Source organism: Gorilla gorilla, chromosome 13 (assembly GCF_029281585.2).
Source record: "Gorilla gorilla gorilla isolate KB3781 chromosome 13, NHGRI_mGorGor1-v2.1_pri, whole genome shotgun sequence".
Taxonomy (NCBI): domain Eukaryota; kingdom Metazoa; phylum Chordata; class Mammalia; order Primates; family Hominidae; genus Gorilla; species Gorilla gorilla.
Window position 1 is genome coordinate 89,472,130 of NC_073237.2, and position 16,163 is coordinate 89,488,292.

General features: G+C 51.3%; 1 protein-coding gene and 1 long non-coding RNA gene across 3 annotated transcripts in view; one reads left to right on the plus strand and one right to left on the minus strand.

The window, feature by feature from the left end:
- Window positions 1–16,163, plus strand: part of FGD3 (FYVE, RhoGEF and PH domain containing 3) — a 72,020-nt gene that overhangs the window by 38,362 nt on the left and 17,495 nt on the right. For both annotated transcript variants that reach the window (XM_019034182.4, XM_019034183.3), the window contains exons 4-11: window positions 453–542; window positions 1,523–1,659; window positions 3,548–3,704; window positions 7,781–7,919; window positions 8,678–8,736; window positions 11,307–11,453; window positions 13,201–13,293; window positions 15,596–15,675. In XM_019034182.4, the coding sequence (XP_018889727.3) occupies window positions 453–542; window positions 1,523–1,659; window positions 3,548–3,704; window positions 7,781–7,919; window positions 8,678–8,736; window positions 11,307–11,453; window positions 13,201–13,293; window positions 15,596–15,675 (902 nt within the window). The remainder of the gene's footprint in view (window positions 1–452; window positions 543–1,522; window positions 1,660–3,547; window positions 3,705–7,780; window positions 7,920–8,677; window positions 8,737–11,306; window positions 11,454–13,200; window positions 13,294–15,595; window positions 15,676–16,163) is intronic.
- LOC109028406 (uncharacterized) lies at window positions 5,567–12,408 on the minus strand. Its single transcript, XR_010130281.1, has 3 exons — window positions 12,391–12,408; window positions 10,646–11,952; window positions 5,567–7,972 (listed from the first exon to the last, which is right to left on the minus strand). It is a non-coding gene; the product is annotated as an uncharacterized lncRNA (long non-coding RNA).

Consider the following 16,163-nt stretch of genomic DNA (forward strand, 5'->3'; position numbering starts at 1 on the left):
GGTAAAATGGACTAAGACAAGCCTGCCAAACATCACCAATTTCCCTACACCTTTTACTGAAACCTTTTCTTGGCTTTATAATGGCTTGGGTGCTGTAGCTTCTCAACTGGTCTCTGGAATTCTCACACAGGTGCTCTGGCCCATATATTGTTGTTAACCTTATGTCTCTGCGCAGAAGGAGGGCCGAGAGCTGTTTAGTCCATCATCTTGCTGACATCACTGTGCAATATATTTTGACGTGGTCGCTGCAACTGCTCTGTAGTCAAAGGCCCATCTATGAGAACTGAGCACCACATCGCCATCACAGTGGCCCCTCCTGCCCCTCCTCCTGCCCCAGTGGCCTCCTGCCACCCCCGTGGCCCCTGGTTCTCCTGCACACAGTGGCAGACCGTTAGGTGCCAATTCCCCAAGGCTCATCTTCCCCAGGTGAGCTGCATCTCTTCTCTCCACAGCACTCTGGCCCCCAGAAGCTTCTCCACATTGCCCAGGAGCTCCTGCACACCGAGGAGACCTATGTGAAGCGGCTGCACCTGCTGGACCAGGTAGCCCACATGGCTTGGGGGCAGTTTCAGTATCTCTTAGCATTGGCTGGGCATTATAGGTGCAGTGTGAATGACTTAAATACTAAAACTCAGACAAATTTAAGTCTGGTCTACAAACTTTTTTTTTTTTTTTGAGACAAAGTCTCACTCTGTCACCCAAGCTGGAGTGCAGTGGCGCGATCTTGGCACGCTGCAACCTCCGCCTCTCCAGTTCAAGCAATTCTCCTGTCTCAGCCTCCCGAGTAGCTGGGACTACAGGCACATGCCACCATGCCCAGCTAATTTTTGTATTTATAGTAGAGACGGGGTTTCACCATATTTGTCAGGCTGGTCTTGAACTCCTGACCTCAGGTGATCCACCAGCCTCAGCCTCCCAAAGTCCTGGGATTACAGGCGTGAGCCACCACGCCCGTCCTAGAAACTTATTTTTTGTTTTCAGTGCTTGTAGCTCTGAGGAAAAGGCTTTGCCAAGTCACCTGTGGGACATTTCTTCTTGGCAGCTGCATGATCTGAGCATGTAAATGGCTTCTGGATGTTTTTCTGCATAAGTACTTGGGACAGGGTTTGCCACTTATCTCTATCCACATAACAACGTGGGGTTTATGAGCACAGGAAATAAAGCACCCATGGAAGCTGGGGTTTTGCTGCTGCTGTTTTTATCTCACGAGAAAGAAAAGGAAGTCTGAACCTTCCATTTCGCATGAGAGGTGGCTGAGGAAAGATGTCATTCCCTGTCCTCAGGCGACTGTCCCTGCCTCACCCACATTTGTAAGTCATAAATGAGCTTGCATTAAGACCATGAGGTTGTCTGAACCAGTTGGATGAAAAGGGAGGACAATAATTCTGAAATTCATTAAGAAAACACAAGGTGGCAGCAGCGGCCCCTCCCAAGCGCCCTCACCTGTGGCCCAAGCGGGGCGGCAACTGTGCTCAGTGGAAGAAGAGGCTCACTGGCCACACGTGGGCTTCTGTATGCTCAGGTTTTCTGCACCAGGCTGATGGATGCGGGGATTCCTCCAGAAGTCATCATGGGCATATTCTCTAACATCTCCTCCATCCACCGCTTCCACGGGCAGTTCCTGCTGCCGGAGCTGAAGACGCGGATCACGGAGGAGTGGTGAGTACCATCTGCGGATGCCCATGGGGCCCCTCAAGTGGTCTCTAGACCTGGGTTCATGTGCCTGAGAGCCAGGCAAGTGCTGGGGGACTGTCTCATGGTGGCTGGGCGCCTCCCTTCTCTGCACGGTCCTGGGTCTGATCCAGACTCCACCTCTTCCTGGTTGGTGACCTTGACCGGCCACTTACGGTCTCCAAGGCTTAGTTCCTGAGAAAGCAGATGATGCGGAATGAAGGGCTTTTAACGCCCCACTTGGGGCTCTGAAACTAAAATGAGGTTTGACATCTGGAAACACCACACAGTGGATAGTGCTAGTTGGTTTTCTTTTCCCTCCTAGCTTATACTCCACCTTTGTTTTAAAAATGCTGTTTTTCCCTCTCAACAGTGGACCTCAGATCCTCCTCCTGCTGTCCCTGTGGCCTGTCCCTCTGTCCCACTGCTGCTTCTGTTCATTAGCAGAGGGACAGCTCAGTGCAAGTCACAATTCATGAAACATCCCAGGCTGGCCCCCAGACTCATCAGTTCCCCACGTTGCGTGTTGCGTTTCCCCTCATTCTGGGTGCCGCTGCTGTTTGACTTAGGGTCTCTGCTGCCTGTGCCCTTCGCAGGCCCGGCTTCCCTCTGCATCAGGAGCCTGGCCATTCTGTGTCCCACCAGCCCGTTCTCTAAGCTGCAACCCAGGAGACCACAGAGGCTTGACTGGAATGGGAGGCCAGGGGGAGTCCTTTCACCTGTTGCTCAGGGAGGGGCTATGTCAATTTATAAATCTGTACAAGCACATGGTCCAGCTGCCGAACACGTTTACATTGTGTCCCTGAGGCAGTCAGGACTGGATGCAGCCTTCTGGCTGACAAAAATCCATGCTTGGTAGAGACAGGTTTTCTCCTGCAAGGCCCTGGAGACTGCTAACTCATGAGTGCATGTGTGACCTCCTCTGCAACTTTTATAACAGCACAGGGGTCCAATGACTTAGCCACCCTGCCCTTTGGACATTTTTTTTTTTTTTAAACAGTCTCACTCTGTCACCCAGGCTGGAGTGCAGTGGCGCGATCTCAGCTCACTGCAAGCTCCGCCTCCTGGGTTCACACCATTCCCCTGCCTCAGCCTCCCAAGTAGCTGGGACTACAGGCGCCCGCCACCACGCCCGGCTAATTATTTGTATTTTTTTTAAAGTAGAGACGGGGTTTCACCATGTTGGCCAGGATGGTCTCGATCTTCTGACCTTGTGATCCGCCCATCTCAGCCTCCCAAAGTGCTGGATTACAGGCATGAGCCACCAAACCCGGCCTGGACCTTTAAATTAAATGTATGAGTGCAGTTCACAGTCATGCCTTAGTGATGGCTTTGTGCCTGTGGCTTTTTTCTTTCTTTTTGAAACAGTCCTAAGGTCAAAGACGATTAGTATATTTTTCTGTTTCTTGAAAATTATTTGCAAATCTCTGTCCAAAGCAGCTTTTTTCATTATCAGTACTACAAAGAGCTACTTTCCCCAGGACTTCACCAGCATTGGATAGAACCATTGTTTCTAATCCTTGCCCATTTAAAAGGAGCATAATGGTATTTTGTTGGTTCTATTTGATAACTGTGGTTCATCATTCAAGCGATTCTGCTACTACTGCTATCTCCTGTGTCTGGGTCACTGGTTCTAAGCTTGCAGCTTGCACTTTTAACTGTTTTACAGGCATCTTTCATTTAATTGCCCAGTTAACTATTTTCTACTCTACATGACATAGGGGAGGAAGCTAAGGCTCAGAGAGGGTGACCAATTTGCTCACCATCACACAGAGCTGGCCTCCACCCCACACCCCCCTGGTGGAGTTCATGTCCACTAACCTCAGAGTCCCCAATGCACCCAGCTATTTCTCTGATGATTCATTTCTCCACGAAGGGACACAAACCCACGGCTCGGGGACATCCTGCAGAAGCTGGCCCCATTCCTGAAGATGTACGGCGAGTACGTCAAGAACTTTGACCGAGCCGTAGGGCTGGTGAGCACGTGGACCCAGCGCTCCCCACTGTTTAAAGACGTTGTCCACAGCATCCAGGTAAGGCGGGCAGTGGGAGTGTGGACACAGATGTTCTCAAGATGCACAGAGCCTGGTGTTTTATTTTTTAAAAACATATATATATATGTATATTTTACTCCAAAAAGTAATATGACATTACTGAAATTTTGGAACATAGAGAAAATTAGGAAAATTATGGGATGTGCCCAGATGTTCTGTTGATGCTTTGAGCCTTCCAATAACTCCCAGAGATGAATCAGCATTCCCATCGGAAAATCGTGGCTCAAGAGGCTGTGCAAGCTACAGCATCATGAGCTATTATCTGATGGAACCTGAATTCAAAGGACAGTCTGATTGCACAGTGTCCCTCTATATCTACTGCAAGCATTTTTGTTAAAATGTTACATTGCTTTTTTGTTTTTCACTTTCTGCTAACAGCCTCCTCACAGCCCTGGCTGCTCTTGTCTCCTATAGGGCTGGTCTCTTTCTTCTTGATTCACAAGGCTTTTATATGCTAAGAACATTAACTGCTTTCTGTCATGCATGTCACAGATTATTTTCCCCCACTGATCTTTTATTTTTTTATTTTATTTTTATTTTTTGAGACAGTCTCACTCTGTTGCTCAGGCTGGAGTGTAGTGGCACGATCTCAGTTCACTGCAACCTCTGCCTCCAGGGTTTATGCCATTCTCCTGCCTCAGCCTCCCGAGTAGCTGGGAATACAGGCGCCCACCACCACACCCAGCTAATTTTTTTGTATTTTTAGGAGAGATGGGGTTTCACTGTGTTAGCCAGGATGGTCTCGATCTCCTGACCTCATGATCCGCCCTCCTTGGCCTCTCAAAGTGCTGGGATTACAGGCGTGAGCCACCACACCCAGCCTGATCTTTTAACTTTATGGTGTTGTTTGCCATACAGAATTTTTTATTTTTTATTTTTATTTATTTATTTTTTAATTTTTTTTGAGATGGAGTCTCGCTCTGTAGCCCAGGCTGGAGTACAGTGGCGCGATCTCAGTTCACTGTAAGCTCCGCCTCCCAGGTTCACGCCATTCTCCTGCCTCAGCCTCCTGAGTAGCTGGGACTACAGGCACCCGCCACCACGCCTGGCTAATTTTTTGTACTTTTTAGTAGAGACGGGGTTTCACCGTGTTAGCCAGGATGTCTCGATCTTCTGACCTTGTGATCCACCCACCTCGGCCTCCCAAAGTGCTAGGATTACAGGCGTGAGCCACCGCGCCTGGCCCAGATTTTTTTATTTTTAAGTACCTCCATTCACCACTTCTTAAAATGTAAAGCTTATTTTTAAATGCATTTCCCACTACCCAAGACTATATAACCCCATCTCTACTAAAAATACAAAAATTAGCTGGGCGTGGCATGCCTATAGTCCCAGTTACTCTGAAGGCTGATTCAGGAGAATTGCTTGAACCGAGAGGCAGAGGTTGCAGTGAGCTGAGATCGCGCCTGCCATGTCCTGGATGACATCTGCCTGGGGACACTCGAGGCAGACACAGCCCTGGTTGCAGGCCAGCCACTGGTCTGTGCATCCCTTCATCCTAGGCAGATTGGGCACAGGGTCAGGCAGGCTGTGGGGAGGGCTCTCCACCTGGACTCAGTACCATCCAGCCATTCCCTGAAGGTGACTTTGCCCCCCGGGGATCCCAGGCCATATCTTCAGACATTGGGTGCACCCAGCATCTGGTGGGTGGGGTCTGGGGATGCTGCAAAACACGTTGCAGCAGACAGGATGGCCCACCGCAGAGAATTCTCCAACCCGAATGTCCATAGTGCCCAGGCTGAGAAGCCCTGGTGTGGACAAAACAGGATCGCATGACAATCAAGTTGCCCATGGCCTTTTGCAGGTTTCCTTCCTTTAATCAAAGCATATTTTAAACGTTAAACTTTTATTTTGAAATAACTTTAAACCTTTACAGGAAAGTTGCAAAAATGACATTGTTATGCATTATTAACATTTTGTCTGGCTTACTTTATTATTCTCTCTAAACTCATACAGATGATGATGACTTTTGAGCGTTTTGAAACTAAGTTGCAGACACCGTAACCCTTTATCACTAAATATGTGAACAAGGATATTCTCTTGCGTACTCCCAGCACAGTGATCAAAATCGGGGATTTTATACTGACGTCCTGGTGCTATCTACTCCGCAGCCCACACTCAGATGTCACCGATTGTCCCAATAACGTTCTTGTTTTCTGATCCATAACCCAACCCAGGGCCACACATTGCGCTCATTATTGTATTTGTCCTCTTGGGTCTGGAACAGGCCTCTGTCCTTGTCTTTTTGAGGGGTGCAGCCTAGTTACTTGTAGACTGCCTGCTTGGGTTTTTCTGCTGTTTGTCCACAGTTTGATTGAGGCCGTGCCTTTTCCTGGAGTGAGGCTGTGCTCTTCTCCCCGCGTCCTGCCCGGTGACGCAGTCTCTGCATCCCATTCCTGGGGATATTCACTTGATAAAGGGCGTGTCTGTCAGGACTCTTCAGGTGAAGCTGGGTTTTTTCCCCTATTAAGTTTCTTGGCCGCTTGTGGTAGCTCACGCCTCTAATCCCAGCACTTTGGGAGGCCCAGGTGGGCGGATCACCTGAGGTCAGAAGTTCGAGACCAGCCTGGGCAACATAGTGAAACCCTATCTCTACTAAAAATACAAAAATTAGCTGAGTGTGGTGGCACACTCATACCTGTAATCCCAGCTACTTGGGAGGCTGAGACAGAATTGCTTGAGCCGGGGAGGCGGAGGCTGTAGTGAGCCAAGATCACTCCACTACACTCCAGGCTGGGCAACAGAGCAAGACTCCATCAAAAAAAAAAAAAAAAAAGTTTTGGCCAGGCGCGATGGTTCACGCCTGTAATCCTAGCACTTTGGGAGACCAAGGTAGGCAGATCACAAGGTCAGGAGTTCGAGACCAGCCTGACCAATATAGTGAAACCCCATCTCTACTAAAAATACAAAAATTAGCCAGGTGTGGTGGTGTGCACCTGTAATCCCAGTTACTTAGGAGGCTGAGGCAGGAGAATCGCTTGAACCTGGGAGGCGGAGGTTGCAGTGAGCCGAGATCGCGCCATTGCACTCCAGCCCAGGCAACAGAGCCGGGCTCTCCGTCTCAAAAAAAAAAAAAAAAAAAAAGTTTCTTGTAGGGAGATACTTGGAGATTATGTGAATATCTTGACAGAGACAGTTGTTTTTATGAAGATTGTCAACTTGGGTTTCTCTCACCCTGTTGTATCCCAGGCATTTTTGAGCTCATCTGAGCTGGAAGCCGTTCTCTTCTGGGCCCTGAGCCAGGTGAGGGTGGTTGAGGCCCTCGAGTTCCTGGCAGGTGGGTGGGGAAGCTGGTGGACAGGACGACAAAGTCAGCAGGCCCTCACAGGCTGCCCAGTGGGCATTGTCAGGGGAGGCAGAGGCAAAGTGGCCCGGGCAGGAGGACCCGATTGGGGAGCACAGAGGTGACAGGTGGGCAGCATTCAGCACACGTGTCTGGGGTTCAGATGCCAGATGGAGACATGGCAGCAAGGAGGTGCTGCAGGGTGGGAGGGGAGGCACAGGGAGCCGGTGAGCAGAGCTGGGTACACGTGGAGCACGAGGGTCTCAGCACCTGATTGGAACACTGGTGCGTTTACATCGAGAGCGATCTGCAGAAGGACTCCCCGAGCTGTTTCTAGGCATAAGGACAAGCCCTGGCCCGATACCCAGTGGGGATGGTTGGGCGAAGCTCTGCCTGATTTCTCAGCAGAGGGGTCGAAGGAGCCCTGCTTAGGCCCATGGGTGGGTGAGAGTGGGGAAAAGCCACTCTTGACGGGAGGAGACAGTCCTGTCCAGGCATTTATTTTCTCCACCGAGGATGCGTATAAGAGAGCCAGCTCTGGGCCAAGGGCCAGCCTGCCTGGGGTTCCAGTTCTTGCTCCATTGGTCAGTCTCTCTGAGCCTCAGTTTCCCCCGTTGTAAAGTGTGGTCTGTGTCAGCCATGTCTTGAAGGACAGTCAGTTCTGGGCAGCCAGTTCTGGGCAGCTTCCTGGGGCTGTGGTGGCCAGAAGCCGGTGGGGCTGGCATCCACACACGTGTCCTTGGGGTGCCCAATGCTCCCTCTGTCCCCACAGAAGCAGGAGGTATGCGGGAACCTGACGCTGCAGCACCACATGCTGGAGCCCGTGCAGAGGGTCCCCCGGTACGAGCTGCTGCTCAAGGACTATCTGAAGAGGCTCCCGCAGGATGCCCCAGACCGGAAGGATGCGGAGAGTGAGCTGGGGCCAAGGGCTCCCAGGAGGGTGCAGGGGCACCTGCCAAGAACTCTGGGGGTGGGGAGAGAGGGAGAGAAAGAGTCGTGGGGTCATGGGGGTAGGGGAGAGAGAAACAGAGAGACCAGAGGGAAAGAGACAGAGACAGGGGAGGGAGAGAGATGGAGACAGGGAGAGAGATAGGGAGATGTCAGGGAAAGAGAGGGAGAGGGAGGGAGAAACAGACAGAGGGGAGGAGAGAGAGACACACAGAGACAGAGGAAGGAGGGGGAGAGAGAGAGAAAGAGAGAGAACAAGTGAGCCCCCTAGCAGCCCAGGAAGGGACTTAGCATCTTTGAGGGCAGAGAAAAATCTCCCCTGCTTGAAGTATGCGGGTGGACATTGGTCTGGGGAAGGTGCTACTAAATGCTGGCCCTGTTCAGAGCTTAGGCCCCAGGAATGGGCCTCATGGGGCTGGTGGGGGCTGCTCCTGGTCCAAGGGCAGCAACTGGTGTGGCTGGCAGGCAGCCTGGACAGGCATCTGTGCAGAATCGTGGGAGCCCCCTGCCTGCTATTGGCCCCAGAAGGGATGTGTCTGCAGGGTCAGAGGCAGGGTCACCCCCTTCCTCTGGGCCAGTCCTCTAGAGTAGCCCAGGCACCCTGGGAAAGGCTGAGGGCAGAGACAGATCCTCTCTCTGGAGGCAGCTGCCCTGGAGCCCCTCAGGCAAGCAAAAACGGAGCCACCGTGGCCCCAGGCTGAAACCAGTCTTCCTCCTGCAGGGTCCTTGGAGCTCATCTCCACAGCCGCCAACCACTCCAATGCCGCCATTCGGAAAGTGGTGAGTGTGGGGCTCCAGTGGTGACCAGCAGGGTGGTGAAGCAAGAGTGAGGGCCAGGGGCCCTTGTGGGCCAGCCCCTTCGCCGCTATCCTTTGGGGGGGCTCCACAAGTGACTCTTTTATACCTCCTTCCACCCCCATCCCCAGGGGGGTCAGCTGGACGCCCCGCCCCTTGCTATAATAGACCTGTGTCCTTGGTGAGTTATTTAGCACTCTATGCCTTAGTTTCCCCATCTATAAAATGGGAGCCCCGACAGAGCCTGTCTCACTGGGCATCTGTGGAGAGTAAAAGAATCACTCTACAGGCTGGGCGTGGTGGCTCACTCCTGTAATCCCAGCACTTTGGGAGGCCGAGGCGGGCGGATCACGAGGTCAGGAGTTCGAAACCAGCCTGGCCAATATGGTGAAACCCCGTCTCTACTAAAAATACAAAAATTAGCTGGGCGTAGTGGTGTATGCCTGTAGTCCCAGCTACTTGGGAGGCTGAGGCAGAAGAATCGCTTCAACCTAGGAGGCAGAGGTTGCAGTGAGCCGAGATCGTGCCACTGCATTCCAGCCTGTGCAACAGAGTGAGACTCCGTCTCAAAAAAAAAAAGAATCACTCTAGGCCAGGCGCGGTGGCTCATGCCTGTAATCCCAGCAATTTGGGAGGCCGAGGCGGGTGGATCATGAGGTCAGGAGATGGAGACCATCCTGGCTAATATGGTGAAACCCCGTCTCTACTAAAAATACAAAAAATTGGGCATGGTGGCAGGCGACTGTAGTCCCAGCTACTCAGGAGGCTGAGGCAGGAGAATGGCATGAACCCGGGAGGCGGAGCTTGCAGTGAGCCGAGATCGCGCCACTGCACTCCAGCCTGGGCAACAGAGCAAGACTCTGTCTCAAAAAAAAAAAAAATGTATAACAAAAACCAGGGGGAAAAAAAAGGAATTTCCTCTGTTTTCTAAGTATCCATTATGTTCCAGGTACTTTCCCTAGGCAGTTTCATTTAATTATACAAATCCGAGTCTTTTCACCCAAAACTCACACACCTCTCAGAGAACAGCTGTTTCATGACTCCTAAAACACTAAGGAGAGTGAGAGCTGCGACATGTCCAGGGTCAGCCCCAAGTCCTGCCCCACAAAGTGGTCCCCGGCCTGCCCCGGAAAATGTCAGCCATGTATTACCATGGAACTCAGCCCTAAATGGCCTGAGCCCATGGCAACTTTTGTGTTCAAAAGCCTCAGCAAGGCCAGGCGTGGTGGCTCATGGCTGTAATCCCAGCACTTTGGAAGGCCGAGGTGGGCGAATCACTTGAGGTCAGGAGTTCAAGACCAGCATGGCCAACATGGTGAAACCCTGTCTCTACTAAAAATACAAAAATTAGCCAGGTGTGGTGGCTCACACGTGTGAGCCACCAGGTGTAGGGGGAAAAAAAAAAAGAAGAATCAATCTACATAGAATGCTCAGAACAGGACCTGCCTGGTGCAGGAAGTGTCAATGCTCAGTGTTATTGTCATTCATTCACTCACTAAAGCTGCATTAGTCCCTTCATGGACTGGCTCTGTGCTCACCCAGCCCCCTGGGACATGACAGGTGCACACCCAGCCCTCTTAGTGCACACCAGGTGCTTGCCCAGCCCTCCCAGTACATGCCAGGTGCATGCATTTCTCCACTATTAGACACCAGCTGCACACGCAGCTCCCCAGTACATACCAGGTTCACACCCAGCCCCCCTGGTACACACCAACTGCACACCCAGCCCCCAGTAGTGGGCAGGTGCACACCCAGCTCCCCTGTGTATATACCAGGTACCTGCCCATTCCCCCAGTTCTCAAAAGACCCTCACCCCTACCCTAGTCTGCTCCTCTAAGCTCTCTGCTGCTGGCTCCTCTGGTGCCCCCCACACCCTGTGCCCACTTGCACCTACCTGCATTGGTGCCAGAGACGGAAGGGTCAGCCAAACCCAGCCACCTCCAGGGTGTACAGGCTGAGATCACTCAGGTCCAAGGACGGGGTTTCCAAGGCACAGCAGGTACAGGCTCAGACATGTGGCTGTTGTCGAGGTTGCTGCAGGCTCAGCTCTGCGTTCTGCTACACTGGCGTCTGGCTCAGAGCTGGACCATGAGCTTTGACCCTGTCCCATCGCACTTCTGGGTGCTGGTTACCCATGTGACCACCCCACCAGTCACCATGGCCAGGGGAAGGTGACATATGTATTGTCTGAGTCTGGGTCTCAGATACTCAACTGACCGCTCTGTGCCTCAGTTTCCTTGTCTGTAAAATGAAGATAACAATGGCACTCACCTCACTAGGTGAGTTAAAACATGTATCATGTAGAACAGCACATGGCTCACAGCAATGGTTAGCTCTGTTGCTGTTTATCGTTGTTTTTATGCTCTGCATGGTGAACTCCTATTCATCCTTCAATACCCAACTCAAACATCACTCTGTTTTCCCTCCCACCCTTGTCAGTAGCTCATTGCCCTCTCTGGATTCTGGGCCACGGTTGCAGGGAAGGACTCCACACATCTCTAGGTCACCAGCCACTCTCACAGACCTTTGGTGCCTGAGTCCCATGTCTCTTGCAGGAGAAAATGCACAAGCTCTTGGAGGTGTACGAGCAGCTGGGTGGGGAAGAAGACATTGTCAACCCGGCCAATGAACTGATCAAGGAGGGCCAAATCCAGAAGCTGTCAGCCAAGAACGGCACCCCCCAGGACCGCCACCTCTTCCTGGTGAGCCTGGCCCCTGCCAGCCCAGCCGCAGAGCCTCCCTTGCCATTTGCCTCAAGCCCAGGGCAGTGCCAGGAGGGCTCTGGCTGCCCAAGGACATGGCTCTTCTGTGGCCTCTCCTACTGGGACTGTGGCTCCCTCTGAGACCCTCAGCATCCCTCCCCCAGCCATAGGGAGCCTCCCTCCTCCACATCCAGACACCAAACTTTTGCCAGCGGCTCTTCCCCATTTGCTGCAAATACCTCATTTTTTAATCCCTCGTAGCCCATACCTCTTTCCTCCCCAGAACTGAGCAGACTTCAGCTTGTAGCAACCAGGACAGCACAGAGAACTGTAGCAGCGAATCACAGTTTCAACTATTCCTGAGCCAAACCCTGGCCGGGAGGGAGGGGGAAGGTGGGATGGAAGTGTAATTCGAGACCCACCCCCCGGGTGCCATGGCGCGGTAGAAACAGATGTGGTTCTTCTTTCCTCCTCCATTTTCCTCTAGCTTCGGATTCTCCTTGAATAAACAATTATTTCTTTGAAAGGTTTTTTTTTAAGTTTTTAAAAATTACGTTAACTAAAACTCATTTTTGCTTTACAGTTCTGAGTTTTGACTAATACAGTTGTGACCACAATCAAGTTACAGAACAAGTTTTTTTTGTTTGTTTTTGTTTTTGTTTTTGTTTTTAAGACAGAGTCTCGCTCTGTCACCCAAGCTGGAGTACAATGGCTCAATCTCGGCTCACTGTAACCTCCACCTCCCAGGTTCAAGCAATTGTCCTGCCTCAGCCTCCTGAGTAGCTGGGATTATAGGTGTGCGCCACCACGCCCAGCTAATTTTTGTATTTTTAGTAGAGATGGGGTTTCACCATGTTTATCAGTCTGGTCTCGAGCTCCTGACCTCAGGTGATCCACCCACCCAAAGTGCTGGGATTACAGGCGTGAGCCACCTCACCTGGCCAAGTTACAATTTGATCACTGCCCCCGCCCACCCCCCCAGTTCCCTTGTCCCACCCCTTTGTGGGCAAGCGCTCGCCTGCCCTGGCAACCATGGATCTCTTCTCTGTTTCTAGAATTTTGCCTTTCCCAAATGTCACATCAATGCCATGAGATGAGTCTGGCTCCTTTAGCTCACCATGTGGGTTTGAGAGATTCATCCATGTTGGTGAATGTATCAGTAGCTCATTCAAAAGATTTGGTTTGGCTGGACGTGGTGGCTCATACCTGTAATCCCAGCACTTTGGGAGGCTGAGGTGGGCGGATCACCTGAGGTCAGGAGTTTGAGACCAGCCTGGCCAACATGGCGAAACCCCATCTCTACTAAAAATGCAAAAATTAGCCAGGCGTGGTAGCACCCGCCTGTAATTCCAGCTACTCGGGAGGCTGAGGCAGGAGAAGCTCTTAAACATGGGAGACGGAGTTTGCAGTGAGCCAAAATTGCGCCATTGCACTTCAGACTGGGCAACGAGAGCAAGACTCCATCTCAAAAAAATTAAAAAAAGGGTTTTTTAAAATTATACAATTAGCTCATGTTCATGGTTTAAAAATTTAAAAATAGAAATGAACAAAAATAAAGCTAGCGACTAGAGTCTCCTCACTCAAAGATGTAACCGTAGTTAAAATTACTGCACATATCTTTTAAAAATATTTTTCACTTTATAACATTAAAAAAAAATGAAAAGGATCCCATGTGAGAAGCTCACTGGGGCCCCTGGGGTGGCCTGCGGGCAGCTCTCGTTCCTCACCTGTGCCATCCCTCTTGCAGTTCAACAGCATGATCCTTTACTGTGTGCCCAAGCTGCGGCTCATGGGCCAGAAGTTCAGCGTCCGGGAGAAGATGGACATCTCAGGCCTCCAGGTGGGTGAGCTCCTCCATCTCAAACCTGTCCCCCTGGAAGGGGCACTGAGCAGGACTGGGGACACCGGGCTCTGGCCGCTGAGGCACTCACCTCTGTGCAGCCTGGCACCCCTACCTGCTTTTCCAAGCCATAGACCCTATCTGTGACCAAGGCATTGTCTCAGTCCTGGTGCCCCAGGCTGGAAGGGCAGGATTCCACCCTTCTCTGCTTGGCCCACCTGCCACGTTGCTGCCAACTCCCCTTTCTGCAGAGCCTTGGAGGATGCAGGGGGCAGTAGGGATGGCACCAGGACCTGGACTGAACCCTGTCACCTGTGAGACTGGGACTCGGGGCCCTATTTACAAACCCAAACATGAAGCCCAGGGTTGCAGGGAGAAATCCTGGCTGGGGCAGGGGCCTGCTTCCCTTGCCTGGTTCCTGGGTCCCGAGCTCTTTCCTGTCCTCCTGCACCGGAGCCGGGGAAGGATTCCAGGCAGATCTGTAGCATGGTCCAGAATGACCACCTTTTTTTTTTTTTTTGAGATGGAGTCTCGCTCTGTCGCCCAGGCTGGAGTGCAATGGCATGATCTTGGCTCACTGCAACCTCCACCTCCTGGGTTCAAGGGATTCTCCAGCCTCACCCTCCCGTGTAGCTGCAATTACAGGTGCGTGCCACCACGCCCAGCTAATTTTTGTATTTTTAGTAGAGACGGGGTTTTGCCATGTTGGCCAGGCTGGTCTCGAACTCCTGACCTTGTGATCCACCTGCCTCGGCCTCCCAAAGTGCTGGGATTACAGGCATGAGCCACCGCACCCAGCCTAGTTAGTCATTATTTTTAATGGTATTTCTTAACCTGGAGTGCAATGGCGTGATCTCCGCTCACTGCGACCTCCACCTCCTAGGTTCAAGGGATTCTCCTGCCTCACCCTCCGGAATAGCTGTGATTACAGGTGCGCGCCACCACGCCCAGCTAATTTTTGTATTTTTAGTAGAGATGGGGTTTCACTATGTTGGTCAGGCTGGTCTCAAACTCCTGACCTCGTGATCCACCCACCTCGGCCTCCCAAAGTGCTGGGATTACAGGCGTCAGCCACCGTGCCCAGCCATGACCGATTTTTTGTAGAGAAACACTAGAAAAGTGGTTTCTTCTAACTACTATAAAAAGCTGGGCACGTAGTTTTGCTGGCTTACGCCTACAATCCTAGTACTTTGGGAGGCTGAGGTAGGAGGATCACTTGAACCCAGGAGTTCGGGACCAGCCTGGGCAATGTAGTGAAACCGTGTCTCTATAAAAAATAAAAAATTAGCCAGGCATGGTGGCGCACATCTCTATTCCCAGCTACTTGGGAGGCTGAGGTGGGAGAATTGCTTGAGCCCAGGAGGTCAAGGCTGCAGTGAGCTATGATTGTGCCACTCATAGTGCTCCAGCTTGGCTGACAGGACAAGACCCTGTCTCAAAAATAATTTTAAAAATAATAATGAAACAACCTTAAAAAAAAGGTATTTTCTCTAGTTAGTGTTTTTTTTCTTAACCTGAATTCAGAGAATTTCAAGGTAAGAAGGGATTTTTGGTGGCATTAAGCAAATGATTACATATTTTGATTTAGCAAATATTTTTGGAGCACCCATTAATTCAAAGCCCTCCCTACAGGGGACAGGGACCCATTCCAGTCCCCCAACTACCCCACTGCAATGAGACATGGAACAGGCGTGAGCTACTGCGCCCGGCCATGGTCTCTGTGGTCTTATCCTGATGGAAGAGGATGGAATCTGTGGCTGCGGTTCTATGAAGAAGTGACCCCATTTTCATTAGTTCTGGGCACACATTGTCCTATTTACATCTCTAATCTCAGGGCGCACCTGCTCAGGGGCTCAGACTCTGCAGGGTGGCTAAGGCCATCCTCGCTCTTCTCATCAGATCCCTTTCCATCCTAAGGGGACGTGGCTGCTGTGGGGAGCAGTGCCCAGTGGTGCCTGTGGGGAATGGCTTGGCTTCAAGGAGGATGGATGGGGCGACATGGGGAGGAGGCCTGACGGGCTGGGTGTCGGGGGGGTGGGTTTGGTCAGCAGAGTTCCAAGCACAGAAGATGAGCGGTCCTAGCTGTGTCTGAGCAGGATGGGAGGCCCGCTGTCCCTGATGGACCAGCTCATGTAGCAGCCACGCTGACCTGAGCCTCTGCACCCCTCTCCCTGCAGAACTGTGGGGCTGTAGGCTCACCTCTGTTACCTCCTTGGGGAAACACTTCTAAGTCAGAAAACATGAGGCTGGAGCTAAAATGACCAGCTTGGGTTTGCTTTGTTCTTTGTTCTTGCCCCTTCAGGTGCAGGATATCGTCAAGCCAAACACAGCACATACGTTCATCATAACGGGAAGAAAAAGGTCCCTGGAGCTGCAGACGCGGTACGGAACGGGCTGTTTCTAGTGAATGTATTTGACCTCATGTCTTCGACCTCATGTCTTCTTTTTCTAAACTGGTTAACCTTGTAATATATTTTTATTTATGCATGGCTTAAAATTTAACAGTACTGTTACCGAAGCACCAGGGTTCTGTCTAGGTCCTGCGCTTGCTGCACAGAAAGCCAATCTGAGATGATTATTGCCAAGGAAGAAGATTTAATTGGCCGAGGAGATGGGAACTCAGTCTCAAATCCATCTCCCTGACCAACTAAAACTAGGGGCATACACAGCAGGGAATAAATATAACAATGTGTAAGAAAACAGGAACTAGGGAGAGGCAAGGAAGCAATCATGACGAATAAAGGGTCTGGGCATCTCGTTGTCTGGATGTGGTGACCTGATGAGTTTCAGTCCCTTGATGGTTTTTTTGAGAGGCCTGAAGGTGTTTTCTGAGGAAGGAACTCAGATAAAACAAATATTAACTTTCAAGC